Source organism: Nothobranchius furzeri, chromosome 3 (genome assembly GCF_043380555.1).
Source record: "Nothobranchius furzeri strain GRZ-AD chromosome 3, NfurGRZ-RIMD1, whole genome shotgun sequence".
NCBI lineage: Eukaryota > Metazoa > Chordata > Actinopteri > Cyprinodontiformes > Nothobranchiidae > Nothobranchius > Nothobranchius furzeri.
In genome coordinates, this window is record NC_091743.1 from 68,867,936 (window position 1) to 68,892,668 (window position 24,733).

The 24,733-nt window shown below is 39.7% G+C and overlaps 2 protein-coding genes across 11 annotated transcripts in view; one reads left to right on the forward strand and one right to left on the reverse strand.

The window, feature by feature from the left end:
* Positions 1 to 404: 404 nt before the first annotated feature.
* dennd6aa (DENN/MADD domain containing 6Aa) lies at positions 405 to 13,198 on the reverse strand. The gene is made up of 19 exons (XM_015958691.3): positions 12,831 to 13,198; positions 12,063 to 12,101; positions 11,736 to 11,778; positions 8,137 to 8,249; positions 7,900 to 7,980; positions 6,495 to 6,600; positions 5,647 to 5,726; positions 5,392 to 5,451; positions 5,259 to 5,314; positions 4,420 to 4,542; positions 4,144 to 4,239; positions 3,921 to 4,015; positions 3,655 to 3,720; positions 2,420 to 2,484; positions 2,166 to 2,255; positions 1,437 to 1,600; positions 1,205 to 1,307; positions 911 to 985; positions 405 to 767 (listed from the first exon to the last, which is right to left on the reverse strand). The coding sequence occupies exons 1-19, from the start codon at positions 13,059 to 13,061 to the stop codon at positions 636 to 638; spliced, it is 1,818 nt and encodes a 605-aa protein (XP_015814177.3). The 5' UTR covers positions 13,062 to 13,198; the 3' UTR covers positions 405 to 635.
* A 4,607-nt stretch (positions 13,199 to 17,805) lies between these two features.
* slmapa (sarcolemma associated protein a) overlaps positions 17,806 to 24,733 on the forward strand; it is a 66,514-nt gene continuing 59,586 nt past the window's right edge. For all 10 annotated transcript variants that reach the window (XM_070549463.1, XM_070549465.1, XM_070549466.1 and 7 more), the window contains exon 1: positions 17,806 to 18,303. In XM_070549463.1, the coding sequence (XP_070405564.1) occupies positions 18,025 to 18,303 (279 nt within the window). In that variant the 5' untranslated portion in view covers positions 17,806 to 18,024. The remainder of the gene's footprint in view (positions 18,304 to 24,733) is intronic.

Genomic DNA, 24,733 nt, shown 5'->3' on the forward strand with positions numbered 1-24,733 from the left:
AGTATTTTTGAATTGAACCTGATTAGTTTAGCAGATACGTAATACAGGAAGTGACCCTTTAGCTTGTTGGGTTGCTGGTGGTTAATGCTCCAAGTGTGTTAAATGTAAATATAATGCACTGCTTGGCTCTGCTCCATACAGTTTGCTTGCATAAAAAGTGTGTGTGTGTGTGTGTGTGTGTGTGAGAGAGAGATGGGCACGCCGGTCCAGGTAGGGATGAAGTGCACTTGTTTAAAACCCGTCTTTAGTATAAATGAAAACTTAATTCATTTCCACCAGTCTGCTGCAGCCCAGCATTGTTAAAAACAAAAAAAATTAAGTCTCAATAAAAATGTAGAAGGTCAAAGGTCAGCAGGGTCATTTAGCTGCCCTTTTCTGCTAACAGGTAACCTTGGCAGAGGATTTGTTCCGATAGGTCTGCTCTATTCCAGCTGTTCCCTTCATCACCACGTGATCGCTACGACGCCAGCGTTTAGACCAATCCCACACAGCTGCTACAGCAGGTATCCAGTTGCTCTTCTCTTTAGACTCGAGCAGCCCTCAGACCGGGACCCAGTCACTCCGTTAACTAGAAGAGCATCCCCATCCAAGCTAGCTCAAGCAGAGGTTATCTTTGCAGACTGCAGGATTAAAGATCACGGTGTGGAGGGCGTGTGAAGGATTCCCTGCAGGTCTTCTGGTAAGGCTAGGATCACCGCTTCGATGTGGGCTCTGAGCTTGGACAGGGTTCCTGGGCGAACTGGGAGCTGCTCCCTCTCCGCCTGAGTCTGCAGGACAAAAACGGGAAACGTTATCACGGCAAAGCCTCCAGGCTTCAGCCGTCACATTGACAAAACAAGAGTCAGAAGAAAACAGCAGCACTAGCAGTAAAGTGCTGCTTAGCCATGAGAAACCGGCTGTTTTTACTGACCATTTTATCTTTCAGCTTCAGAACCAGATCAACAGCCTCCACCTCCGTGTGCTTCTGGATTCTCTGCTGAAGATCCTGCAGTAAAATAAACAGAGTAAAGAAAAGAAAAAGCAGCAAGGCTTTCTCATTTTTCTGTTCAGAGAGAAAATAAGTTGTTTTAAAACATGATCTCCCTTCCACTGAGGGGCTTTGACCCAGGGGTGGAAACAAGAGAAAAGCTCTATAAATCCTATGAAAGGGTTTATCCCTCAGAGGTGAAGTTTGCTGATCGCCACACCTCCTCCTCTTCCTCACCTCCTCACACAGAGCCTCGAGATGCAAAGCGTCCAGTTTCTGAGTCATTTCTCTTCTCCTGCTACGGAACCAGCCGTCAAAATTGGGAGACTTGAGGAAATGCCTGAAACCCAGACAGGAGGTTGGACCACGCAGCTCTTTAAGGTGTGTAAAGTGTCATTTCTTCTCATGAAGCTTAAGAGCATCAGAGGACGAATTAGGAGGAGAGATCGGCTCCAGACTGAGCTCATACCTGTAGAGACCTATCCAGTCTCCCTTCAGTCGGGATGTGAGCTGAGGTCCCGTCTTCTCTAAAGTTTTCATGAAGTCCAGCTGGTTGAACGGCCGGAGCTGAGGAGGACTCTTCCAGGGACTGATGGACTTCTGGAGCGGCATCAAACTGGCGACGTATCGTTCCTGTAAAGAGCACAGACTCATCAGGATGTCCGAAAAATATAAAAGCAACCAGTAGTTGGTTTGAGATTTAAATGATTCGAAAAAATACTTCACAGGTTTGTACTGAAGCATATTGCTGCCAACCTTTCAAAATAAAATCCAGATATAATGTGACATGGCTGGTCTTTATTCTGAAAGGGTGGCAGCAATAAACTTCCGTTAGTTTATCGATCTGAATTCGTCGACCAAAAGATTTTTGAGCAGCATTTTGAATAATCGAAAGGAGCCAGTTGAGGTGGTTTGGGCATCTGGTCAGGATGCCTCCTGGACGCCTCCCCGGGGAGGTGTTTCGGGCATGTCCTGCCGGCAGAAGGCCCCCGGGTCGACCTAGGACACGTTGGAGAGGTTACATCTCCAATCTGGTCCGGGAACGCCTTGGGGTCCTGCCGGAGGAGCTGGTGGACAAGGCCGGGGAGAGGACGGCCTGGAGCTCCCTAATTGGGATGCTGCCCCCGCGACCCGGACCCGGATAAGCGGAGGAAGACGACGACGACGACGCATTTTGAATAAACTCCTGAGTTGTTACCAGTGGAATGATGAAGCTCTGAGTGAGCTCCAAGAAGTAGCGCCGAATTATTGCATTCTGGGCCGCCGAGGGTCTCTTCTGCTGAATACCCTGAAATAAAAACAGAAGATAAACCATTCAAATGTTCAAAGCAGAAACATTAAAGTCAGTTTTACAAGCAGAAAAGTTTCCTTTTGTGTTTGAATCATTCCAGCCAGCGGTGCTTTAAACAAGTAAAAACAAGCTGGAGACAAGAGGGAAAGCCCTGATCTTACCTTCTGGAGCTGTTTGATGATTTCTTCATCTTTGTTTAGATATGGCTTGTAAGCCGTGTACACACCTGTAAAAATACACACACAGTACAGTTACAGAAGCTGAGGTGTGTGATGGCTTGACTGAGTCTTCTATCAGATACATGTAGGGGTTGTGCGTCATGGTTAAAAAACAAAGAGCTTTTGACAGCAACACAATTTAAAAAGAAAACATTCAAACCAAAAAGGACTCATTCACAAGAGTTTTAGCTGCTCTGTTAGCAGATCCTGACCAAAACCAAAGCTCTGTACTCTTTAAGTGGAGACTGAACATGGCAGGAAGCCAGTGAACATTAAAGACCAAGTTCACTCATTTTTCCCCCAACACATTCACAATGGTCTCTAATAGGGATGCTCTAATCCGATCACGTCTTTAAAAAAAACATCTGAATCGGGTGAAAAAGATCAGATTTAACTTTATAAAATAACAAATATTAGTTTGTAAATTCATCCTGAGATTGAGATTTTCAAATGGAACAACTATGGCTTAGTTTTGATCTCAACAGGTTGCTCTACATCATTATTCTTTGTATATCAACAGGTTGCTCTACATCATTATTCTTTGTATATTGGAAGAAAACAACACCATTACATCACACAATGTACAGCTGGCAGGGATTCAGACGCCATAACATGCAACTGTTAGCTAGTAGGCTAACGCAGAGCTAATGTGTCTCCTCAGGTAAGCTAAATGTCTATACAACCAAACAGCAAAGCATACTTGCATCGGGAGCAAAAAAGTGTGTTTGGAACATCCCTAGTCTCTAGTATTATTGGGGGGGTGGGGGGGGGGTTGCTCTGGCACTCCTGTTTCAGGAAGTAAAAGTGAGTGAGATGACTCAGGTGGAGGGGGTTAGAGCTTGTTGTCATGTAGCTCAGGATCACAACATACAACCTTCTTCCAGTATTTACTTCTTACTGGTAGCCCCGCCCCTAGACAAACTGACCAATCAGAAGATTAAACCTGCTCACCTGGTTGTAGTGATAAATAAACCAAACCAGGGAAAGAAACTACAAATTAACCAAATTATTCAGAGGAACCAAACTACAGAGAACAAATGAGGACCACAGTTTTCTCTTCATAAGGTTCTAAAACAGAACCTTGTAGAACACCACAGACAAGTTTGGGCCCATGAGATAAAAACAGTAAAATTACATGTATTAAAAAACAAATGCGGAATAAAAACTGAGATATTTACCAGGTTTAGAGTCCAGAGTTTTAAGGTTTTTTAGTTTCTTGACCTTCATCTGCTTTGCCGTCTCTCCTGGGAGGAACAAACATTTTATTCAGTGTTTTCGAAAATGTTCTAAAATAATTAAACCTACAAATATAAATAGGATCTAATATTGGTTGTTATTTTCCTTTTGGACACATAAAGTGTTTGTCTTAAGAGTTAACTTTACAAATTGAAAAGATCCAAATAGTATTCTATCTTAGTATTCTGAGGTGAACGATGCTGTCTACCTGCTTGCTTCATGTCTCCGATGCGAATGATGTGCGGCCAGTGCTGGAGAGTTTTAGCAAAGAAGGGATTGGTCACTCCCAGAATGACTGACGGCCTGCAGATAAACAAACTAGTCAGCTTTAATCAGTCATTTAATGTTTTAAAATAAAAACCAGAATATACGGACACAGAGTGCCTCTTCTGGAATAGTAGTAAGAACTGTGTCAGCTCATTTGTACTCACGGAGCCTGCGTTCTGGTTGTGTACTCTTTAAATTCGCTGTCATGGATGGTGAAGTACGGCCTGAAGTCGCTGCAGTAACGCAGAGGAGAGATGCAGCTGCAGACGCAGAGAAGAACATCACATCTTCAGGGGTTTTGTTGGTTTAAATAATCTTCATTCTAAAATATTTATGTCATGTTTCTAGATTTGCTGCAACACGTCGAGCTGTAAAAAACAGATTTAAGCCTCTAGGCAGTTCTGGAATCCTGAGCTGCTGCTGCTGCTGCTTTGACTCACCTGACCAGCGCCAGCACAGTGTCTGAAGACTCAGCAGGAGATGGTGCCATGACAACAAGTGCCTCCCCTAACAGCACCAACTCCCAAAGCATCTGGATGTGGAAGTAAACTGGATGGAAACATCTGGAGGAGGTTGGGGAGAACATGAGCCAACGTTAAAATGCTAAAACATTTATCATGATGTCCGTTAGAAAGAAGACCTTAACCACATGAACCAGTAATCGATATGTGAAGCCACACAGAAAAAAAATTAAATACCACTTTTTCTATTTTCATGGCTCTTCACTGCAGGGTGTTTTATTTTGAAAATTACTGAAATTAATGAAATCACCAAGTGTCTTAAATGCAAATAAAGTACAAAATACATGTTGCGTGTCATGAATACAGGTTATTTTATGCACATCATTATCCCCCCACCACCCAGTCCATAGAAATTATTTGCCCACCTTAATTCTTTTAACAAACAGCTCAGACACAGAAGATCTTCTGGGTCATTGAGATTTCTTACTTTTTTTGTTTCTAAATAAGGATTTTATTTTCCCAAAAAGCATTTCTCTAAAAAAAATTACTTATTATTTCTATTTGTTTGTCTTAAAGGTCTTTTCTGGTCTTACTTAACTGGAGAATAAAAATGAACCTAAATGTCAGCAGGATGCTGTTTGTGTTCAGCCTAAATACAGAAATGTTCATTTATTACCAAAATAAGAGTAAACTTTTTACTCTAGCCCTAACTTTGTGTTTTTGTATAACATTTTTTAATAATGCCTCATTCAGGTGCAGTTCCCACACCAGACAGCAGACGGAGACATAGAGACTCACACTGCAGCTTTTCGTCTCACCTGAAGAGGTCAACTTCGTGGATCGTTGGGAGGACGATGGACACAAGGCTGTCGCTCTGAAAACCAACAGATACACGTTTTCACAGATATCATAAATGCACCAAATGTTGTGACCTTCTTGGTGTTTACATACCTGGGCAGACTGGACCAGCTGGGAGGTTCCTGGTTTATCGTAACAGGTTGGGATTCGAACCTGCAGCACATTAAAACATTTTAGATAATAAAATCAAAACACTGGCGTGATTTCTGCTTCCAGTTGTCACTGAAAGCCCAGTCAGCTGACTTCTGTCAGATCCAAAGTAACAAAGTTTCAGACACGAAAAGGTTTCATTGAGCTGTAAAACAGAACAAAAACACCACAAACATGTGTGATTTCCTCCTCGAGTACCTTGATGACGACTCCCATTAAAGGCAGAGTGAGGATTCGTCCAGGATGAGGCGTTGGCCAGCGGTCGATGTCATTACAAGCTGTTAAAAAAACAGATATAAGAATAAAAAGTCCAAATAAGAGAATGTTTCCTCATCCTCAGCTGCCAGTTTATTAGGAACACGATTTGTACACAAACAAAACAGCCCTGAGATAAAATCTCTAATTTCCCTGGTGGGATGGACACAATTTGATCTTCAGATTTTAAAAAGTTAGGGCATAGACCAGGGGTTACCAACCTGGTCACAAATATATATTTAAAAAGTAAAATTTTCTTTAAAAAAAACAATATATGTTTGTTATACATGAAGTTAGTTTAACTCTGATCCATTTCAGTTCAAAGGTCAGTATTGTATCAAGCTGGCAGCCCTTCGTATGGCTCAGTAGCCATGAAGTGGCTCTCAGCCTCTCAAAGGCTGGATGCTCCTGACGGAGATGTTGTGCCGAACCGTTGAACAAGGTTTAACTACAACTCCAACAAGAGAAAAGGAAACTCTCATTTGTGCTTAGGTAAGACATAGCAGTAAACCTGACTCAGCACAAATTAAAGCCAACTTCCACTGAAGCAGCAGGGATTATTTTTATAATTTTATAACAGCTCCCTCGGAGGGAAGCCTATGGCTGCTCTCTGAGGCTAGAAATGGGACTTTATTACATCTAAAACACGTAAGTTGTTGCTGTTTCTTTTGATTGGAAACATGTATGAAGAGAATAAAATGTCTGAATCTACAACATTAGGCACATTTTTGTTACAAAATCTAGCTTTTAAATAGAAACCAAATTTTGAATAGAAAGGAAGTCAGACTGACCTGCTTCCAGGCACGGTTCCTGTTTCTCAAAGTATTCTGGAGCCAAGATCTTCAACACCGAGTGGAAGAAGGTCACATAGGGCAACTTACTGATCAGAACCAGAGACTGGAACAAAGATCCAAACACAACAAGACCAGGAGAACATCAGTTTAAAGAGCAAGTCACCCCCAAATCAACTTTCTTTGTTGCTGAAAAACTATATATATGCGTCTAAAGCCTGGGGCACACCGTTAAGTGGTCACACAGGAAGGCCTGCGCCGCTGAGCGCTTCTTGGAAAGTCACGGGATAGTCACAACATCATGCAGGATTTGAGAACAAGAAGCGAGAAGTGACTATTGTTTATATGTGATCAGACTAGCCGTTGTGTTTTCTCAGACTCTAATTCATTAACAGTGGGTAAGTACGCTATTTATTTGAATATCTTAAGATCAATAGTACTTTAAAGTTATCAAAACTGTGGTTGGGTTTGTGCCGTAAAGCCATTCCGCTGACGTCTATTTTCAGCGCCTCTGCATGGTGCTTCTGGGACGCGGCGCTCCCTGTGTGCCCACTCTTATTTACTATAATGGCTTCTATTTAAAATCGCGGCGCGGCACGACTGCCTCCGGTGCGCCCCAGGCATAATCATGCTGTAGACACGTGTGGTCAATAATTTGACACTTTAGTGCATCTTAGTTAAAATTTAAATTCTGCCTAAAACTGTTGGTGTTGCACCGTCTTCAGGTAAAAACTCTGCACTACATTTGAACTTAAATCTGCCATTGCTATTGGCTAAGAGGCACACAATGACGTTAGCTGGTACATTATAATGTCACAATGTTGTTGTGAGCCTGTGTGTGTATTTGTTAGCGACTTTGCCCTCTGATTCTGCCAGGCAACAACATTTGTTGCATTTTTCAAACCGGAAGTGGGAGTGGAGTAAGACTTTGGTAGGGGGTGACTTGCTCTTTAAGGAGAATTCCTGCACTCCTTTAATAAATCAACACTCATCAGCAGAAACAAACAACTGTGACACATTAACGAGTTCCTAAATCAGTTTTAAACCATTGTTTAGTCTAAAAATGTGCTTTCAAAACATTGTTTGGTTACAGTAACACATTTCTCGGTAACTCTCCAGTAATTATTCTTGTTCACTTCTCATCAAATACCTTCTACTAACAGATTCATTTCACCTGAAAAAGCTCCAAGAACTGCAAATTCCACATTTTCAAAGCTGTTAAATCTGCAATTTCCTTTTCATTTTAAATGACAAAGTATCATATAAACTCAGGCCAAAACACAAAAGCGACTAATCAGAATTTGTACCAAATATAATATAAAATATGTGATTGGGTTTGTCAGATAAATAAAAGGCTCGAAGTTGAGGCAGGGGTGTTTCTCTTGGGCTGCAGCTCATCACTGACCTTCTGAAAGTATCCTCTCTTCAGGGATTTATCCCGCACCTGACGGAAGTACACGTAACCGTAGTAATGACCTTGTTCCCGCTGCAACAAAATCACAAAATCAGAGTCAGACCAAGTTATCACTGCAGCAGAAGGTTCATTAAACACCCAGACACACGGGGAGAACATCTCACTTTAGACCAGGAAACGGGAGCAGAGTTTATGTTTCTAGAAATCTGTGTTTACATGTTTACCAACCTTCAAACATGGTGGTGCGTCTCTATCAGTGGTTTCCAGGAAACAACCCAGTGATGACTTCCTGTTTGAACCTTGACGAAAGCGGAAACAGAACTGTGTGTCACCAAGGCAACCTAGAAACAAATCACAGCGATGGTTAGCCTTTTAAAGAGCTCACCTGGGTTTAAAGAGTTAAAAATAAAATCAGTAAACACGTCTTAAAACAGAAAGTAGGTGTTTGTGGGTGTTAATGTGTTTCTTCCTGGTGTTAAGGGTTCCTGGTCTTTGCACTAACAGGAAGGGGAAAAAGGAAAATGGTGCACAATGACTCATAGTCCGGTATTTAACCTTGATGCAATCTTTGTTCATCCCCAAGGCGGATGAAGTGAGAGTGAGAGGATAAACAAGACACTGATAATCAGAGTTAACATGCTCCGAAAATAAACATGAGCCCACTCAGCCAGACACACACACACACACACACACACACACACACACACACACACACACACACACACACACACACACACACACACACACACACACACACACACACACACAGTTACATCCAAAACTCCATGACATCACCCTAAACTGAAGCTTTGGTATTTTTTTGTTTAAACTGATTTATCATCATTTTAATCACTCAGCTATTGTGTGTTTTCTTTAAATTTTACCCAAAATGTGTGTGTGAGATTTAGAGTATAAACATTAATGTGGTCTTGATGAACATCAGATTTCTTCAAAATTCATGTGCAAACTGGAGAATGAGCCGATAAAGAGTCAAACCACCGAAGTTATCAAACAGATCATTCAGCTAGGAACCATAAAGTAGTTTTTAAGAAGTTTGAATCGGAATGTTTGAATGGAAAACTGAAAACAGCAAAACAACAGACATAAAAGAATCAGCTGACTGGTGCTACGGGGCGATGTAACCGCACAATAACCCCGACTGACTCAGTCATGGTGCCATTTTTACCTCAATCCTAAAGAGACTAATCAAAGAACAAAGCTATCGACGATGATTTTAAGAGAAATGACCAACTAAATGTGTGATTAGAATAGTTGAACACTTTTTATCATCTATGGAGAAAAGATGTTTCTGAGTCAGAGCTCTTTACCGGTGGTGTTACACCTGTGGGGACCTCCTCATTAGGTGAATATCTGACATCAGATGACTACATACATATTTTATGCAGTTCTGCCGGTCTATGGTTTCAACTAATTAGCTCCACCAAGGAGGTCATGTGCTTGTCTGCAAACAGGAATGATTATAAACTATAAATGGAGGTCCAACTCAGAAGTGGAGGCAGCCTGATAATCAGGTTGTTATTAGGCTCATTGTATCTTAGCTTTGCCTTTTATGCAGATATTCTTTAGAAATTAAGCTTTTAAAAATAATGATGTCACTTTTAAACCTTACCTATGACCCCAATGGCAGAAGATGTTACAAAAAAATAAAATAAATTGAAGGAAATAATAAATGTTTCCTAAGAGGGCGTGACACTAAATAATTGAGAACTACTACACTACTGCATCTCCACTACGACAAACTACATTTTGTCCCATCGTTTAACCAGCTAGGCACTAACATCAACTAAACAGCTCCCAAAACGTTTGATACTTGTGCTTTTCTGTGTGTATTTAGATAATTGCCACCCCTGGCTGTTTAACTTTTTCTTTACCTGTATGTTTTTGGCATTTGTTCAATAGTTACTTAAAATAGAATCCTGTTTCATAATTATCCCTTAAAGGGATGCTAGGCAAATATTTCATATTTTTTAATCCTTTTCTTGAGTCAGCATGTGCTAAAATGACCTTTTACAGACCCACACTACCCACTCTGGCCAGATTGTGGGACTTGCAACTTCAGAGTGCCGATCCGGTCACTGTTGAAAAATTTGAGCTGGCATACCTGGCGCTGCAGTCTGCTTCCAGCACGTTTTAGGTCATAAACACAGCTGATTTTTTTTAATATGGTGATAAATCACTCCTGTGGAAACTAAGGAAGGCTGGGGAGATATTTCAGCTGTTCGATTAAGGTGTTAAAAACACGAACGCACAACGAGGAGATAAGTTTTGCTTTTGGTTCAACTACAGAAAATTTAATTGAATTATGGTGTCTAGTTTGGGATTATTTATTTGACTAAATATCAGTTTACTGAGTATAGTTAGAAGAAGAAGAAGATTGTGAAACTGCTTTTATCTGTATTTACTTATGAAATCTTCAGAAAGTCTAGAATTTGTTCTTTTCCCACTGATCTGGTCTCCAACAAGCCCAAACAAAACCATGTGCAGGTAGAATATTGGTTTACCAAAGTTTTCTACAAAATAAATCAAACAAATTTCTTGTCTAGATAAAAGTCTGAGCTAAGCTACTAAAGTATTCCTGCTTCTAACTCAAACAGCCTCAGCATAAAGAACCAGCACCAAGATGGCACAGTGACAGATTCACTTAAAGAGAGTAAATCCAATACAACAAATCATGTGTCACTGTTCCTTTAAAAACTCTGAAAGCTGATTAAAGGAAAATATGCCAACTCTTATTAAAGATGTGAGACTACATTTTAGGAGACACCAAACCAGGAAGCGAGCTGCGGCTCTGCAGTTCAAGCTCTCTTTCTGACGCACGCCTACAGTAAATCTTATAAATATAGCAGCACTGAAAAGAATTTGGTCCTAATCCTGTCTTCCTACTGAAAGCAGCAAGTTCCTCATCCTCTCCACATGCTGACTCACAGCTAACAAAAATACACACCTGAAGGCAAACTAACACTCTGGATTCACACCTGATCCCACAGCAGGGTTTGCACATCTCTGAGTGTTAATCAAACAGTCCATGCCTTTTCTGTCAGGTATTTATTTTAAAGATGTTAACAACTTCAAGGGGTCGAGTTTTATACACCAAGACCCAATTCTTAACAGGAACTAAATTAGAACCTCATTTATACATTTGAAAAAGATTCCATCAGAACCACAAAGGCATTAAAAACATTTTTAAACATTTTTAATAGCAAAAATTCATTTTTGATTATTGGTATGTTTTTATTTTTATGTAAAAATTGGTCAAATTAGGACAAGATAACTTTTTTTTGTCATTATAATAAGTTGATTTCAATTTCTTTAACAAAACTTAAATTTCCTGACTCACTAGCAAACGATGCAGCAGGAACACTTCCTCCACAAGCTGTCACGCTGCGTGGAGCAATACACAAGAGAAATGTTTAAAACAGCTAAATTCAAACTAGCGCCCCCTTCTATTAATAAATTGTTGTCGTTTAGAGACTCTCCAACAGAAAATACTGTACAGAGTGAAAAATGAGTCAGGTAGTGTCATAATCATGGCCATGACCAAGTTCAGACCAAAAGCAAAGTGTCTGGAGAAAGACCAAAATCCACAATAAAATCCAAGACCAACGAATTAAGGGGAAAAAAAAAAGCAGTACATCTTTAAAAGTTGAAACCAAGATAAACCCAGGACCACAGGAATAAATGCATTTAGAAATGATCACTATAACTGCTTGGGCTTGTGTTGCCTAGTCTGTTAAAAGGATTAGTGCATGTGAGAAATAGTTAAACAGACATGCAGTGGAACCTAAATGCATCTTTCTATAACTCACCTGAGTTGGAGTCTGGGAAAGAAAGGTAGCAGATGCTTGTTTTCTAAAATAAAAAAATAAAAAAACTTTCCTTTTTTAGCATGCCTGTTCAAAATAACAATGACTTCACACAATTCACAGACATGTGGTTTCTATGCAAATTTGTACATTATTTACAGGACTTGTTTATACATTATGTTATAAAAAATTATTCTATAATATTCAAAATATTCATTTTTGCCTTTATACACACACACACACACACACACACACACACACAAATATATATTCACTTTTTGTTTATTTTAATATTTTAATAAAAATACCCAACACAATTAAATAACTCACCTCTTTCTCAGACAATTTTGAATGATGAGGATAAATGACCTGGAAGACAAAATAAATGACTGAAATTTGATTTTTTTTTAAATAAAGAAAAAAGGAAAAGTTTCAGTACCAACATTTACCAGCATGTGCATCAAATAAAAGAGCTTTAAAATGACATTTCTTTCAGTAAATATATTTTTCATTGAAACATCAAGTTCTGCTCGGTGGGATTTTAGTCGATTTGTGTAGCTTAATTCACTGAATAAGGTGGATAATTTTGAGTAATAACTTTTACACGACCAGATCCAGCTTGCTTGATAAAATTATATTAACAATGTATATTAAATATTATTTTGAACACCTATTACGAGTTTATAAACCTTTGGCACACGTGTTTGTTCTGACAATTTAGTATGTACAATAAAAATATAAAAACTCTTGTTTAGATTAGTCTTGATAAGGTTTAAGTGCTGACAAAACCACTAAAATTGTGATGAGCTTGGAACAATAACTCATGAATCGTGTCAAATTAAAAACAAAGTGTTTGAAGGATCAGGCAAACTACAGGAACGTCAGCTTTCAAAACCTCTGTCAAACTCATTGTCTATTTTCGAGTGTTAGTATAAGAACCTTTAGCTGATGTGAGTGCAAATGTGAACAAAGCCAAAGCAAAAGAGATGGGAGTTTGTGTACGACTGTCCAGGACATAGTCTGAGCCTAAACAACTGTTAAATTTCACATTTGTAGCCTCAGTAAATGTTACACGACCCGTGGACTCCTCTGCCTTACCTCTACAGCCTGCCCAAGCTCCAGGTCAAACCCGACCACACAGATGCAGTGCAGCCATGAGGAAAAGCGGTCCCACGGCAATAAGAAAGCCTCCTCCGACTCTTCGTCGCCGCCAGCCCCAGGGGGAAGAGTTATCTCTTCGGCCGGGGAGATGCTACTAGCATCTTGATCGTCCAGATCCTCTGGCTCTTCAACCTGCTCCCCCACCTCCTCCGGGCCTTGCAGAGCCATGGCTACGGCCCGACACAGACACAAAGCTGCTCTGAAGAATGTTAATGGGGGTCTGGGTAAGTTTAGGTCTAATTACTGTCCCATCAACAATAACAGCAACAGAGAGAAAGCCGCACAACAGAAACTAGTTATAAGGCTAGCATTTAGCATCTGAATTGCAGCGTAGGGACGTTTTGTTGAGAAACGTCAAACGTCATGACGTATTGACGTAATTGTGCCCATGATTGTGCCTGAGTTAAATGTTTGAAATCTGTCTGAAATAAACATTTCAATAAAAATGTTGGTGATGTGTAAAATCAAGCACTTTGTCTTAACGTTGTATCTGTTTATTAATATCTATTGATGTTTCCTGGGTGGTTTAGTTTCAATAATATTTCTCAAAAAGTTGGCCTGTATTTGATATAGCGCCCATAGAAATGTATATAAACACATGTTTATATGGTTTATATACATATCTATGATAGCACCTTCTAGAGTCCTGGAACCCCCTAAGATGCTTTACAACACAGTCATTCACACAAACATTCACACTCTGGTGGTGATAAGCTACACTGTAGCCACAGCTGCCCTGGGGCACACTAGAGGTGAAACACAGGCAAAAACTTGACTGAAAAAAGCTTGCTGGATTTTTAACGTAGTAGTACAGTCGCCTTTGTATTATCTGTAAATCAGATTTGGCAGATTATTTGTTGTTATTTCAACTGTCTCGTTTAGATAGAGTTTGTGGTTATAAAGCTAAATTTACTTTGGGTTTCTCTGCTGGATCTACATTGCTCATTTTCAAATCTAATTGTTCCATAATTGAATTACTCTTTTTTTCAGTTGTATTCTCAATGTCAGTCTGAGTTAGGAGGACCAAAGAAGTAAATCAGCTTTATCTAAATCCTTTAATAGCTTCTTTACTGAGCACACAGATGGATTTGCCAAACTAAGAATCAAAACTGTGAGGAAACACACACACATAGTCTACTGGTCTTGACATAAAAGTAGCAAAGATAACAAATAAATTAACTGCATCTTTACAAATGCTGTATTGGATAAATAATTATCACAGGATGAACGTGTATTAGTGAGGAATTTATCTTTTTATCCTTTAAAAATGAAAATAAACATCAAATAATGCTGTGCCATTACAATTATAAATTAATAAACAGAAATTTTTTAGAGTGCATGAGCTCATTTGAAAAAAGTATGAATCTATTGTTTAACCAATCAGACAATAGTGCAAAAATGTCACCTAAAGGAAAAAAAATTATTGCACACATTAAGTAAGTTGTTAGTGCTTTGTAAGCGTCTGCTAACCAGAATTAGTAATACCAAACACAATAATGCAGTTAAAGCTCCATTAATGTTTAGACTGTGGGTATAGTGACAGCTGGTCTCCTGCTTGCTCTGCAGGAGGGCTGAGAAGGCCTGTTGAGACCGTCGATGGTTGAGACGAACCAGTGTCTGTGCCATGACCTCCACTTGGAACACGTTACAATAAAAATGAAAGACCTCAAAGAGTGAAATCTGGTTTGTTTTTCATTCTTACAGTTGCTCCACTCATCTTTCACCCTTCATTCGTGGAATTTATGGAGCAAGCTGATATCTTATATCAATCTTAGATCTGCCAACACCCTCTTAATGTAATCATATTTATTAATCTTAGTAAAGGGTGTTTTGAAAGATTACAGCATATTTTTTGTCATTAATTTAAAGCAAAGTGTGTAGTTACAGGCGTTATAATGACAGAAAAAAATAATATGCAGATGTATTTTTTTTTTTTTTTACAATTTACATTACACAAGCCTGATGGAGTTCTGCCGTGTTCCGCCCAAGTTATGCCCATCTACTTCCATGGGTCTCCTACTGCCAATAAAGAATGAATGAGAGTCTATGAGCTGATAAAAGTTATTTTCTTATCCTGTCTCATATGTGCCACATGTGATGTGCGTGATTTTAAAGACACATTTTGATGTCAAGAAATCACTTATTTTCAAACAGGGGCAAAAGGTATTTTAGGTTCTGTGTGACATGACGTAGTGGACTACAAATGCTTGTCTCACCAAATTTATGCCATCGAATCAGACACAAAGAAGAGAACAAAAATGACTGTGAGTTTAGCAAGCTTTGCATCCATCTTCCAGGATGAAAGAAGGGGCATTAAATGTTGATAAAACCACTGTAAATCTGGCCACGTGGTAACAAGCAGCTATGTTGGGGGGAGCAGACTCTGTGGTGATGTCATATATGCAACGGCTGATTTGTAGTCATTTTAATTACAATTTTTTTCAAGCTAATAAATCTCAAATTATGTGACAGACGTATTTGAAACACACATAATTATATTTCATTAAAATTGGAGTACAACTAGCAAAGCAGATAAGAAGCTTATACAGCCCTGTTCACACGCATTCATTTTTTCTTTGCCCTGGGGACCCATGAGCTGACCAGAAGGGGAGGAAACAAGTGAACCTCAGCAATACTTTGTGATGTCCCTAGCAGCATTGATTTAGTCTCAGCTGTCGGCTCTCCAGAAAACTGGAACATTTCTCAAACAACAGGCAGAATTTAATCACGCCTTCCATCACTTCATCCACCTCTAAGTTGCTCTAGTCTATAAAGTCAACTGAATAAAGCACACTAAAGTATTTGCAATTTTAGCTTTTTGTGAAAAGACTATAAATAGTGAGGCAGTGGTGTCTGGAGTTGTGTTCTAAATTTCACCTTGAATTTTTTCCTGCAAAAGATTGTGACTGAATGATGAGTGTTTTAAGCAAAATTGAATGTATATATATATATTGAAAGTCTCAAGAATGTGTGTTTCCAATAAAACATGCATTCAGGCATTTAGGTCTTTCAATGGTTTTCTGTGGAGATTAGATAACTATGCCAAGTATGCCCAGTTAAATATTTGGACCAAACTATTTTCTGAGAAGGGCTTTGTTTAATAAATGATAAATTACCTGCACTTGTACGGTGCCTTTCTGAGTCAGAGGACTCTAAAGTGCTTTACACTACAGTGAATCACTCATCCACGCACACACACATTCACACACTAAGCCAGCTAGCAGTACTCTGGAAATCAAGAATGAAAATGTACCTTACACATGAATTAGTGTTATGTCTACAAGTAACTGACAAAACTGAAAAAGAGCTATATGAACAAAGAGGATTGACTGATTTTGATATATATTTATTTCAATTTCACTCTATTCACATGTAGATATATATTTTTTAGTATTTTTATATGTTTCTTTTGCACCTTTTTCTGTTTTATTAAAAAAAGGACACACTGCACAGTCTGCAAATACATGAAGTTGTTGTTGGTATTAGGTAGCAAAAACATTAAGCATGTTGGAAACTACAAAGTGTCAAAGACATAGTCTTCTAGCCTAGTGAACTAGACCAAATTCTTGCTTTGCAAAGTTTGTAAACTAATAATAAAGTAAATGTAAAGTAAATAATACATTTATTTAGTCTGGCTTGCCAGGCTAATAGTCTTCATTTTACCAGTCGAAATTTTAAAATCAAATTATCAGATTTATCAAAAAATGCACCACGCCGGTCTGCTTTCCAGTTGATGTGACTGGGGCAGTGAACGCACCACGCCTGTCTGCTCTCCAGTTTCAGTATGGCGGTCGAGACTTGCGGAGGAGGACAACTTCTTCTGTCTTCTTTCCATAAAGCTGCTGAAAGGCGACAGCTATAAAACACAACGACCTTGGCAAACACGACTTGGACTATGATAGACGACGACACCGCAACTGGTGGCCTTCATTAAGGTGTTCCCGGACAGATATTCGTGTTGGTGTGATGCGCGGAGAGCCGCAGTCCAGAAACTCAACAGATTTTTCCGCGTCTCCCTCCGCTGACTGTCAGTTAGCCGGCTAGCTGCTAGTTAGCTCACCTTTATGCTATCGTTTGCCTTCGGGTCTCTGTTGTAGTCAAAGACGTGATATGTAGCTGGTTTTATTCACTACTTAAGACAAATATGGGATATCGCTTCCACTCGGTAGGCGAACTGATTGAGAAGGGCGAAGAGATAACATTTGAGGACTTAAATGATAACTTTATCAGCACTCACTAGCCTAGCCTAGCCTGCTGGTCCAACGCCAGAGAACGTTGGCCGAGACGTATGCTTCAATTAGCATCTTAGTTCTACAAGACGACCTGCTAATCCCAGATTCAACCCGGCCCGGTGTTTCGAAGCGCTAATCAAGACAAAGTGGACACTGAATTGCTTTAGTTGGCAAGCCCAATTTACCAACAATGTTTCAGTCTTTTAGGTGTCGTTAGCGACTTGGTAGGTGTTTGCTGAAGGGAGTGGTAACTTTAGGTGCCTACACAAGGTTCCCTGTATCAGGGCAATAAGGTCCTTGTTATATTCCGTTAATGTCACAGACTTTACTAAGTAATGACTGTTGCACACTGGTGTGGTTTTGTTGTTATCCCACTGCAGGCTGAGGCGTGACAGCTCACAAAATTGATCACATGCTTTTGTAGACATTAGACTGACTGATCTGTAGTTCAAATAACTGGAGTGAGCTCCTGCTGCATTGTAGGACTGAAGAGCAAGTTTAGCAACTAACTGGTTTCATTTATCAGCTTCACTTGCTTGAATAGTTTGATGGACGTGAGAGGCTGTTTGCCACACTGTCAGGGCTATACTCAGTCATGTATGTCTTGACACATGGCACCTTGGTCTGTACATAGTGTTTGCTGTCAGATTTAAGTGTCGTTATGTAGCTTTAGTGGGGAGTCGGTGAAAGGAATGTCTTGTCTTTTTTATGTCTGTTGGTTTGATTTTTACTTTAAGGTTTTTTTGAACACAGGAGGATTTGTTGATTCAAAGGAGCGGAGTTGTGTAATCTGGAGTGTGTACAGTGGACAATGCTGATCAGTTAGTGCCTAGAAGATTACACAATTTAGAAATCTGCCCGTATATAGGCCATAGGTATTGTAGATTATTCATTGCGGAATGCACCAAAATCCTGCAAATCTGGATCAAGAAAACCTGTCTCTTGTGTCTGGCTGGAGTAATACACTTAAGCCAAAATCAATGCCTTCAGCTCTGGCTGTGTTCACCTGCCGACCCAACTCGCACCCATTCCAGGAGAGACATGTGTACCTGGATGAGCCGGTCAAAATCGGCAGGTCGGTGGCTCGATGTCGGCCAGCCCAGAACAATGCCACCTTTGACTGCAAGGTGCTGTCCAGGAGTCATGCCCTTGTTTGGTTTGACCACAAGACGGGAAAGGTAAGAGACATCAAAACCTGTGTTTTCCTCTTCAGGGTTACTTGACACTAATAGTTGGTGACTTCATCTTCGGGTCTTCCTTTTCTTCTAGGCTCATGCTGAGGTGTGCTCTGGTGTGTAATAGTGAGATAGCTGAAAGAGACAGCATAAACTAGTTATCTTCTTGGCGAGTTACCTAACACAGCTCTGTCCAAAACGAGTCATACAAGCCAAGCTTTGCAATCATGTTGTGTGAACGTTATTGTAGTCAGATCATGACAGGCCAAGCTATTCTTAACCTGTCAAGACTATCTGGACTTTTGACATTCCTTAAGGCCTTCTGAATTCATTAAAAGATATGATTTGTCTCTTGTTGCCTAATGCCACTCTACTTTAAAAATCATGATGACTCTATTCAGACTCTTTCAGACAAATTACAGTTTCCACTTTTTAGGGGAACCGAGCTGGCCAGAAGAAAACATGGCGTCTAATATGGCTTCCCCCAAAGACGCTAGACCTGCACCCTATGTACTTAAAACCTGATATTTATATGGTACAAAGCTGCCAATATTTTTCAACAACTGGACGTCATTTTATTCATTTTCAACAATGTTTTGATGACTATTTCCAGAGATTAATGATAAAAACTACACATTGTCTTTTTAAACTGCATTTAAAAAGTTATATCGCTGATTAATTTTATTCACGATGAAACAAATAAACCAGTGTCTTGTTTTTTTCGTTTTGTGAATGAGTAGCTCAAGATCAAAATACATTCAGGTTACAAATCAAATACCCTCATTCCCTTGCTGTGTGTGTGAGTGAGAATTCCTCCAGCCATTAAGGATGAAGCTTGGGTTTTGTATAAAAACTGTGTGAATCACACGTTTCTGCAGTCGCCAGCTCTCAGCTTAATGTAAACCTATGGGACTATTTTACTGACATGATCTTCATGGAAACCCCATGTGAGGCGATAAGTAAGAAAATAAGTAATTAAGAAGTGAACCATCCCTACAGAGCTTTGTAGACATAGTCGAAGCTGGCCTTTTGTTCATGCCTTTTTGAGAGACTTATTTCCCCCCTGTAGCTTGTTATCTGTCTGTAATTGCAGCTCTAGTTTATTTCTGACCTAGACAAAAAAAAACCTACTTTAGGCTGTGGATCCATTCATATTACTATATGTATCATTATTTTTTTCTCTGACTTAAGGGTTTATTTTAATTCACATGATTAAAATTTAAATAAAATTTAAATCTTCTGCAGAGAACTGGTTAAACAGGCATAGGACACATCAGGATTACCTTGCTGTGCAGCATGCAGTGACTCTATATGTGAGTGTGTGTGTGTGTGTGTGTGTGTGTGTGTGTACAAAGCATTAGCTATTTATAACAACATGAGTAGCATCACCCTTTCCTCTCTTCAGCAATAAACACTAAGGTAGACCAGAACACGCAAACAATTATTGTTTGATTTAACTACTTAAGAAAATATGTTTGTGTGTATGTAGAAACTTTTAGTTCTACCTGTGTGTTGTGAGAATTCAAATTTAATTAAGTTATTTTGTTATTAGTGTTTTTATGAATTACAAAAAGGCTGCATCTTCGATTTGTGTTTCCAGTTAATAAGTTAAAATCATGGAAGTTAATCTGATCACCGACTTGGTGTAAATGATTCATAATGCTAACCTAAAACACAAGGGGTACCCGTTCGTAAAGGCAGAGACAGATTTAGGCTTACAATATGTAACTAGCTGAACAAAAGTATATTTTTGATATGTAATTAAGAAGTAAGCAGGATCGAGCATCTTGGACATCATCAGTAAACTGCAGCATTCCTCTTTTATGCCTTTTCTTTATATGTTCATTTATTTTGAGGAACTTTTTTAGCCAAAGTTAAACTTTACATGGATGTTTTTTGGTCTGTTATTCTGTTATTTTTCTGCTTTCAAAAGTGTAATAATTCTTTAAAATGTCAGACATAATATTATTCTAGAGTAATTTCAATTTGTTAACTAGATTTGTAAAGGAGTCTGCAGCTGGATCTCATTGTCTAGGGATGCATGTTTTCCAAAATTTGTTTAACCGGTTATTTAAGCCATTAGACGGTTAATAATCGGTTAATCGTAACACCCCCCCCTCCGTGCGCGCACACTCACAAACACACACACATACAAACAAATCTTTGCTCCCTCTCTAAAAAAATACAAACGCTTTTAACATAATTCTGACGCAGAATCGTCCCACGCTTGTTACAACATTCATAAACTAAAAACAATGTTACTGGGATGAGAGCTGAAATGTCCGTCAGGACCTCTTGCATTTTCCTAACCACTTCATTTTTGAGTAAATTTTGAGTTGATCACTTTACAAGTTCTTCTGTGGTTTTGATAGATGTGCTGTCACGCCCCCTGGTGGCAATAAGTATATTACACTCACGCACAGCAGAAGGATGTTGGCTCAGCTGGCAGTTAACTGGGTAAAAGTATTTTACCCGGTTACAACGTTAACGGCAACCCCAACCCTACCCTAATTAACTGGTTAACTATGTACATCCCTATCGTTGAGTTTGGGAGGAATTGTGACATTGGTAATAAATCACAGCTTAGGAAAAGCCTGTCTGACACCAGCAGGCACCTTCAGGGAAGTGATTATTCCACGGCTCATTATCTATCAGATTATGTAACACATTTGGAGGCTGATCAATTCACTGGGTTGGTAAAGAAATTAGTCATGGAAAGTCTTGTATTCATTGATCTCTATTTCACCGGCTTTAGTGGTTTAGAGCTGTCGCCATTTTATTGACAGCTGCTTGTATGGCCATACTTAATAATAACAGTGATTAGGGGTGTAACGGTATGCTAAAATCGTATTCGGTTCGGTTTAGTGTTTTGAAGTGCTTGGTTCGATAACTTTTCGGTACATTATATATTTATTTAATATCTAAAGTGACTTCTGTAGTGAGCAGCAACAGGTGTCACCACAGGCTGCTGATCTAGCATGATGTCTTTAATTATTTCACAGGTTATTTGTGCAGCTATGAGTGTCATGCTCATACAGACAAGTGTTGTGTTTGACTGTTAATGCTCCTGTTTTTGTTTCTGCAGTGAACCTTAAAAACTCACCTCACACCACCCATAGTTTCTTTTTTAACACTCGTATTAAATAAAGAGCTTTCTCCGTGCCATATTTTTCATTGTAGGATAAGAACTTTACATCAGTTGTCACAGGGAAAAGTTTTGCAGACATGTTTGTTTACATTTGTGCCTCTACATGCCTGCACAGTGAGAGAGAAGGGAGGGTGGGGAGAATGGAAGGAGGGGCAAAGGGAGGGAGGGACGAAGCTACGCTCCATCAGCATCTCTACAGACTCCACAGTAGCAGTGACAGCCAGCTGGTATCATCCACTCTGAAAAGCGTTGATCAGAATTTGCAGATTACATTTTTTAAACGGAGATCGGGCGAGTGCAGCCATCATGCGTCACTCAATACAGCGTCCGTGCAGAAACTCATCTAGGAACTTTTATCCGCTGCACTTAAATCACGCAAATAAAAATGTATTATTTTAACGGAAAAAATAAACCGAAATGGTATGCAAGTGGACCGAACCGAACAGGCCGAACCAAAACACATCAACACTCCCTTGTGAACCGTCTGACTCCCTAGGGTTGGGCATCGAGCATCGATTGGAACCAGGACCAACTGTTAGTTTTTCCCGGAATCGTTCAAAGTTTTTTATTTCGATTCCTAGTTACGATTCCTAGTATGCCGATGGAACAGGAATCCGCGACCGATCTCGGTGAAAAATAAACGTGATCTGCAAACTGTGATCAGCGCTTTTCAGAGCTGATCACACCAGCTGTCTGTGTGCAGCACCGAGTCCCCCCTCCCCCACCCAGATATTAACAAACGCGTCTGCCTAACTTTTACTTCGTAATGTAAACTTTAACTCCTGCAGCATAGAGGAAACGTGTTAAAACGTCAACATGGTGGATTTAATAGAAGCTTTAAAGAACAAACTCTTGACGGTGTGAGGTGAGTTTGTCTCACTGCAGAAATAAAAACATGCACGGAGCGTCAGCAGTCAGATGCAGCCGCTCACCATTACTCGTGTGTGTGTGTGTGTGTGTGTGTGTGTGTGTGTGTGTGTGTGTGAGCATCAGAAGGTTGAATATTAACCTGTAGAAAAATTAAAGTCATCATGCTAGAGCAGCTTTCTCTGTGGTGGACCACACCAGCTTCTGCCACAATAAATAATCATAATAATAATAATAATAAATCACACACAAAGTTTTGAACATTTTAAATTTCCTTTCTGGACTATTTCTGTTGAGAGTTTTAATGTTTAAAATCTGTTAGATTGTTACTGCCAGCAGCTACATTTAAGTTTCACTTTCTGTTCTGACTGAATGCTGCTGCAGCATGGAGGTGTAGTTCTCAGTCATCCTGGACATGATCATCCTGAGAGTTTTAGCTGAAAACAGCTGGACGTTTCTGGATATGTTGGAGACATTTAGCCTCATCCCAGAGGTTTCTTCCAGACTTTGGTTGTGGTCAGAGACAAACACACTGATTGTCTTGCAAGTCTTTTTCTTTTTTTCTCCAAAACATGTTTTTGTCTAAATGAAGGAGATGTTATTGTTCATAGAATTAAAATTCATGTTGAAGTTAAGATTATTTTCATCAAGTTGGACCTGTGGTTAGCTGGTTCATGTAAAGCGTGTCATGTCTTGAAAGAATCTGAATCGGGAGTCGATAGGAACCGGAATCTAAAGGAGGAAATGGAATCAGAATCGGAATCGTTCAAAACTAAACGATAGCCAACCCTACTCCTAACAGTGATGATAATAATGATAACAATAATACATTCAATAATAATATGTAATTATTGTATATATTTTCTACAAAGCTTAAAGTGTCTACTCTTTACAATATCATTTTGATACAACAGTTATTTTTAACATTGCTGTACTTTGGAGTTTGAAAGTTTCTTGTAATTGTACAATGTGTCTAAGCTGTCACAACACTGTTTAACCCAACTAAGAGGCAATGCCAAGCAACACATTATAGGTTACGGACATTTACATTTTTTATTTGCATATGCCATATGGCTCACTGTATTTTCTCTTTGCTGTTTTCCCAAAGTGAAGTTTCTTTTGTGTTTTGTGACAGATAGTGTTGTTGTGATTCTGTTAGGATGTACAGAAATGTGATTTACTTCAAATACACAACTGGGGGACCTTTAAACCGTCTTTTAGTTTTGTGTAGTTGAAACAACACATGATCACTTCCCAGGATAAACACGAACTGCTGGATGAATCCTAGTCAGGTTTATTGTTTTGTAGCTGAAACAGAGATTAAAACTTTAACTTTATCTGATCCAGCTGATGTCAAAACTGTCTGTTGAAACTTTAACCATAACTAATAGACTGTTAGGTAGACAGGATAAACTCAAATGCCAGTGCAGAGTCACGTAAGCGTTCACAACGGTTACTTCCTTCATAATCTTAAAAAAGTGCCCTATGGACTGAAATGTAGTTTTCCTAGAGACAAAAAATATTTTCTGTTATAAGAACATGTTTACAGTTAGTGTCTGCTACCTTTCTAATTTTAAACTCCGTAACTTATGGGCTCGACACACTGGAGGCGACAAACGACCGCAATCAGCGAAATTTGTCGCCGTCGCTTTTATTACCTGACACACGGGAGGCGACCTGCGGCAGCGGCCAGCGGCAAAGCCGTCTATGCGTTCTGTTCCATGGCGAAATCGAAACTTCCGTTGTTTTGATTGGCTGTGTCAGGTTGGAGGGAATTAAGGTTATTTAAGCAGTTCAGAGTTAAAAAAGTGGTAGATATGATGTTTCACAAGGTGCTGCTAGAGTTATGTGAAATCTTACTTCTGATTTTATTATATAAAACATAATAATAATCAACTTCTCCTTCATGTTTGCTCGGAGGTGTACGGAGCATCCTGTCCGCTCATTGGTCAGTGAATGAAACCTCCGTTGATTGGTCCTCGTCCGAGCGACAGCGATGAAAAGTTGAAAATGTTTCAACTTTCTGGGATCACGTCGCTGGGTCGCCTGTGCACGACACGTGCACGAGCGCAAAATTTCACGCGCACGTTTTTCGCGTTTCGCTTGGTAGGAGGGAGACCCACGATTATCGCTTTGTCGCGCATGTCTCATTGAAAATGAATGGAGGAGAGGCGATGTTGCCTCCCGTGTGTCGAGCCCATTATGCTGTAACTTCACCTTGCCCTGCCTGCTCCTCCTTGCTGCCTGCCGGCTGTGATCACAAGCGACAACATAATAGTTCCCGCTGCTTCTTCGGGAAACAGCGCAAAAAAAAAATTGGGTTCTTGTAGGCGTGGCGGTGGGATTTCAGCCGTGGCGGCCCTCCACGGCTACGCCTATGTAAGGGAAACCCTGGGGTTTGATGTTGAATGTAAGGGC

What these genes read in the sequence shown, in the direction of transcription:
- dennd6aa (XM_015958691.3), bottom strand. Translation starts at nt 13,061, where the DNA reads ATGGCTCTGCAAGGCCCGGAGGAGGTGGGGGAGCAGGTTGAAGAGCCA. An exon ending in AGAGCTTCATCATTCCACTG is followed by an intron (nt 1,601 to 2,165) that starts GTAACAACTCAG and finishes TGCTCTTTACAG; the next exon opens with GAACGATACGTCGCCAGTTT. An exon ending in TGAAGCTGAAAGATAAAATG is followed by an intron (nt 768 to 910) that starts GTCAGTAAAAAC and finishes TTTGTCCTGCAG; the next exon opens with ACTCAGGCGGAGAGGGAGCA.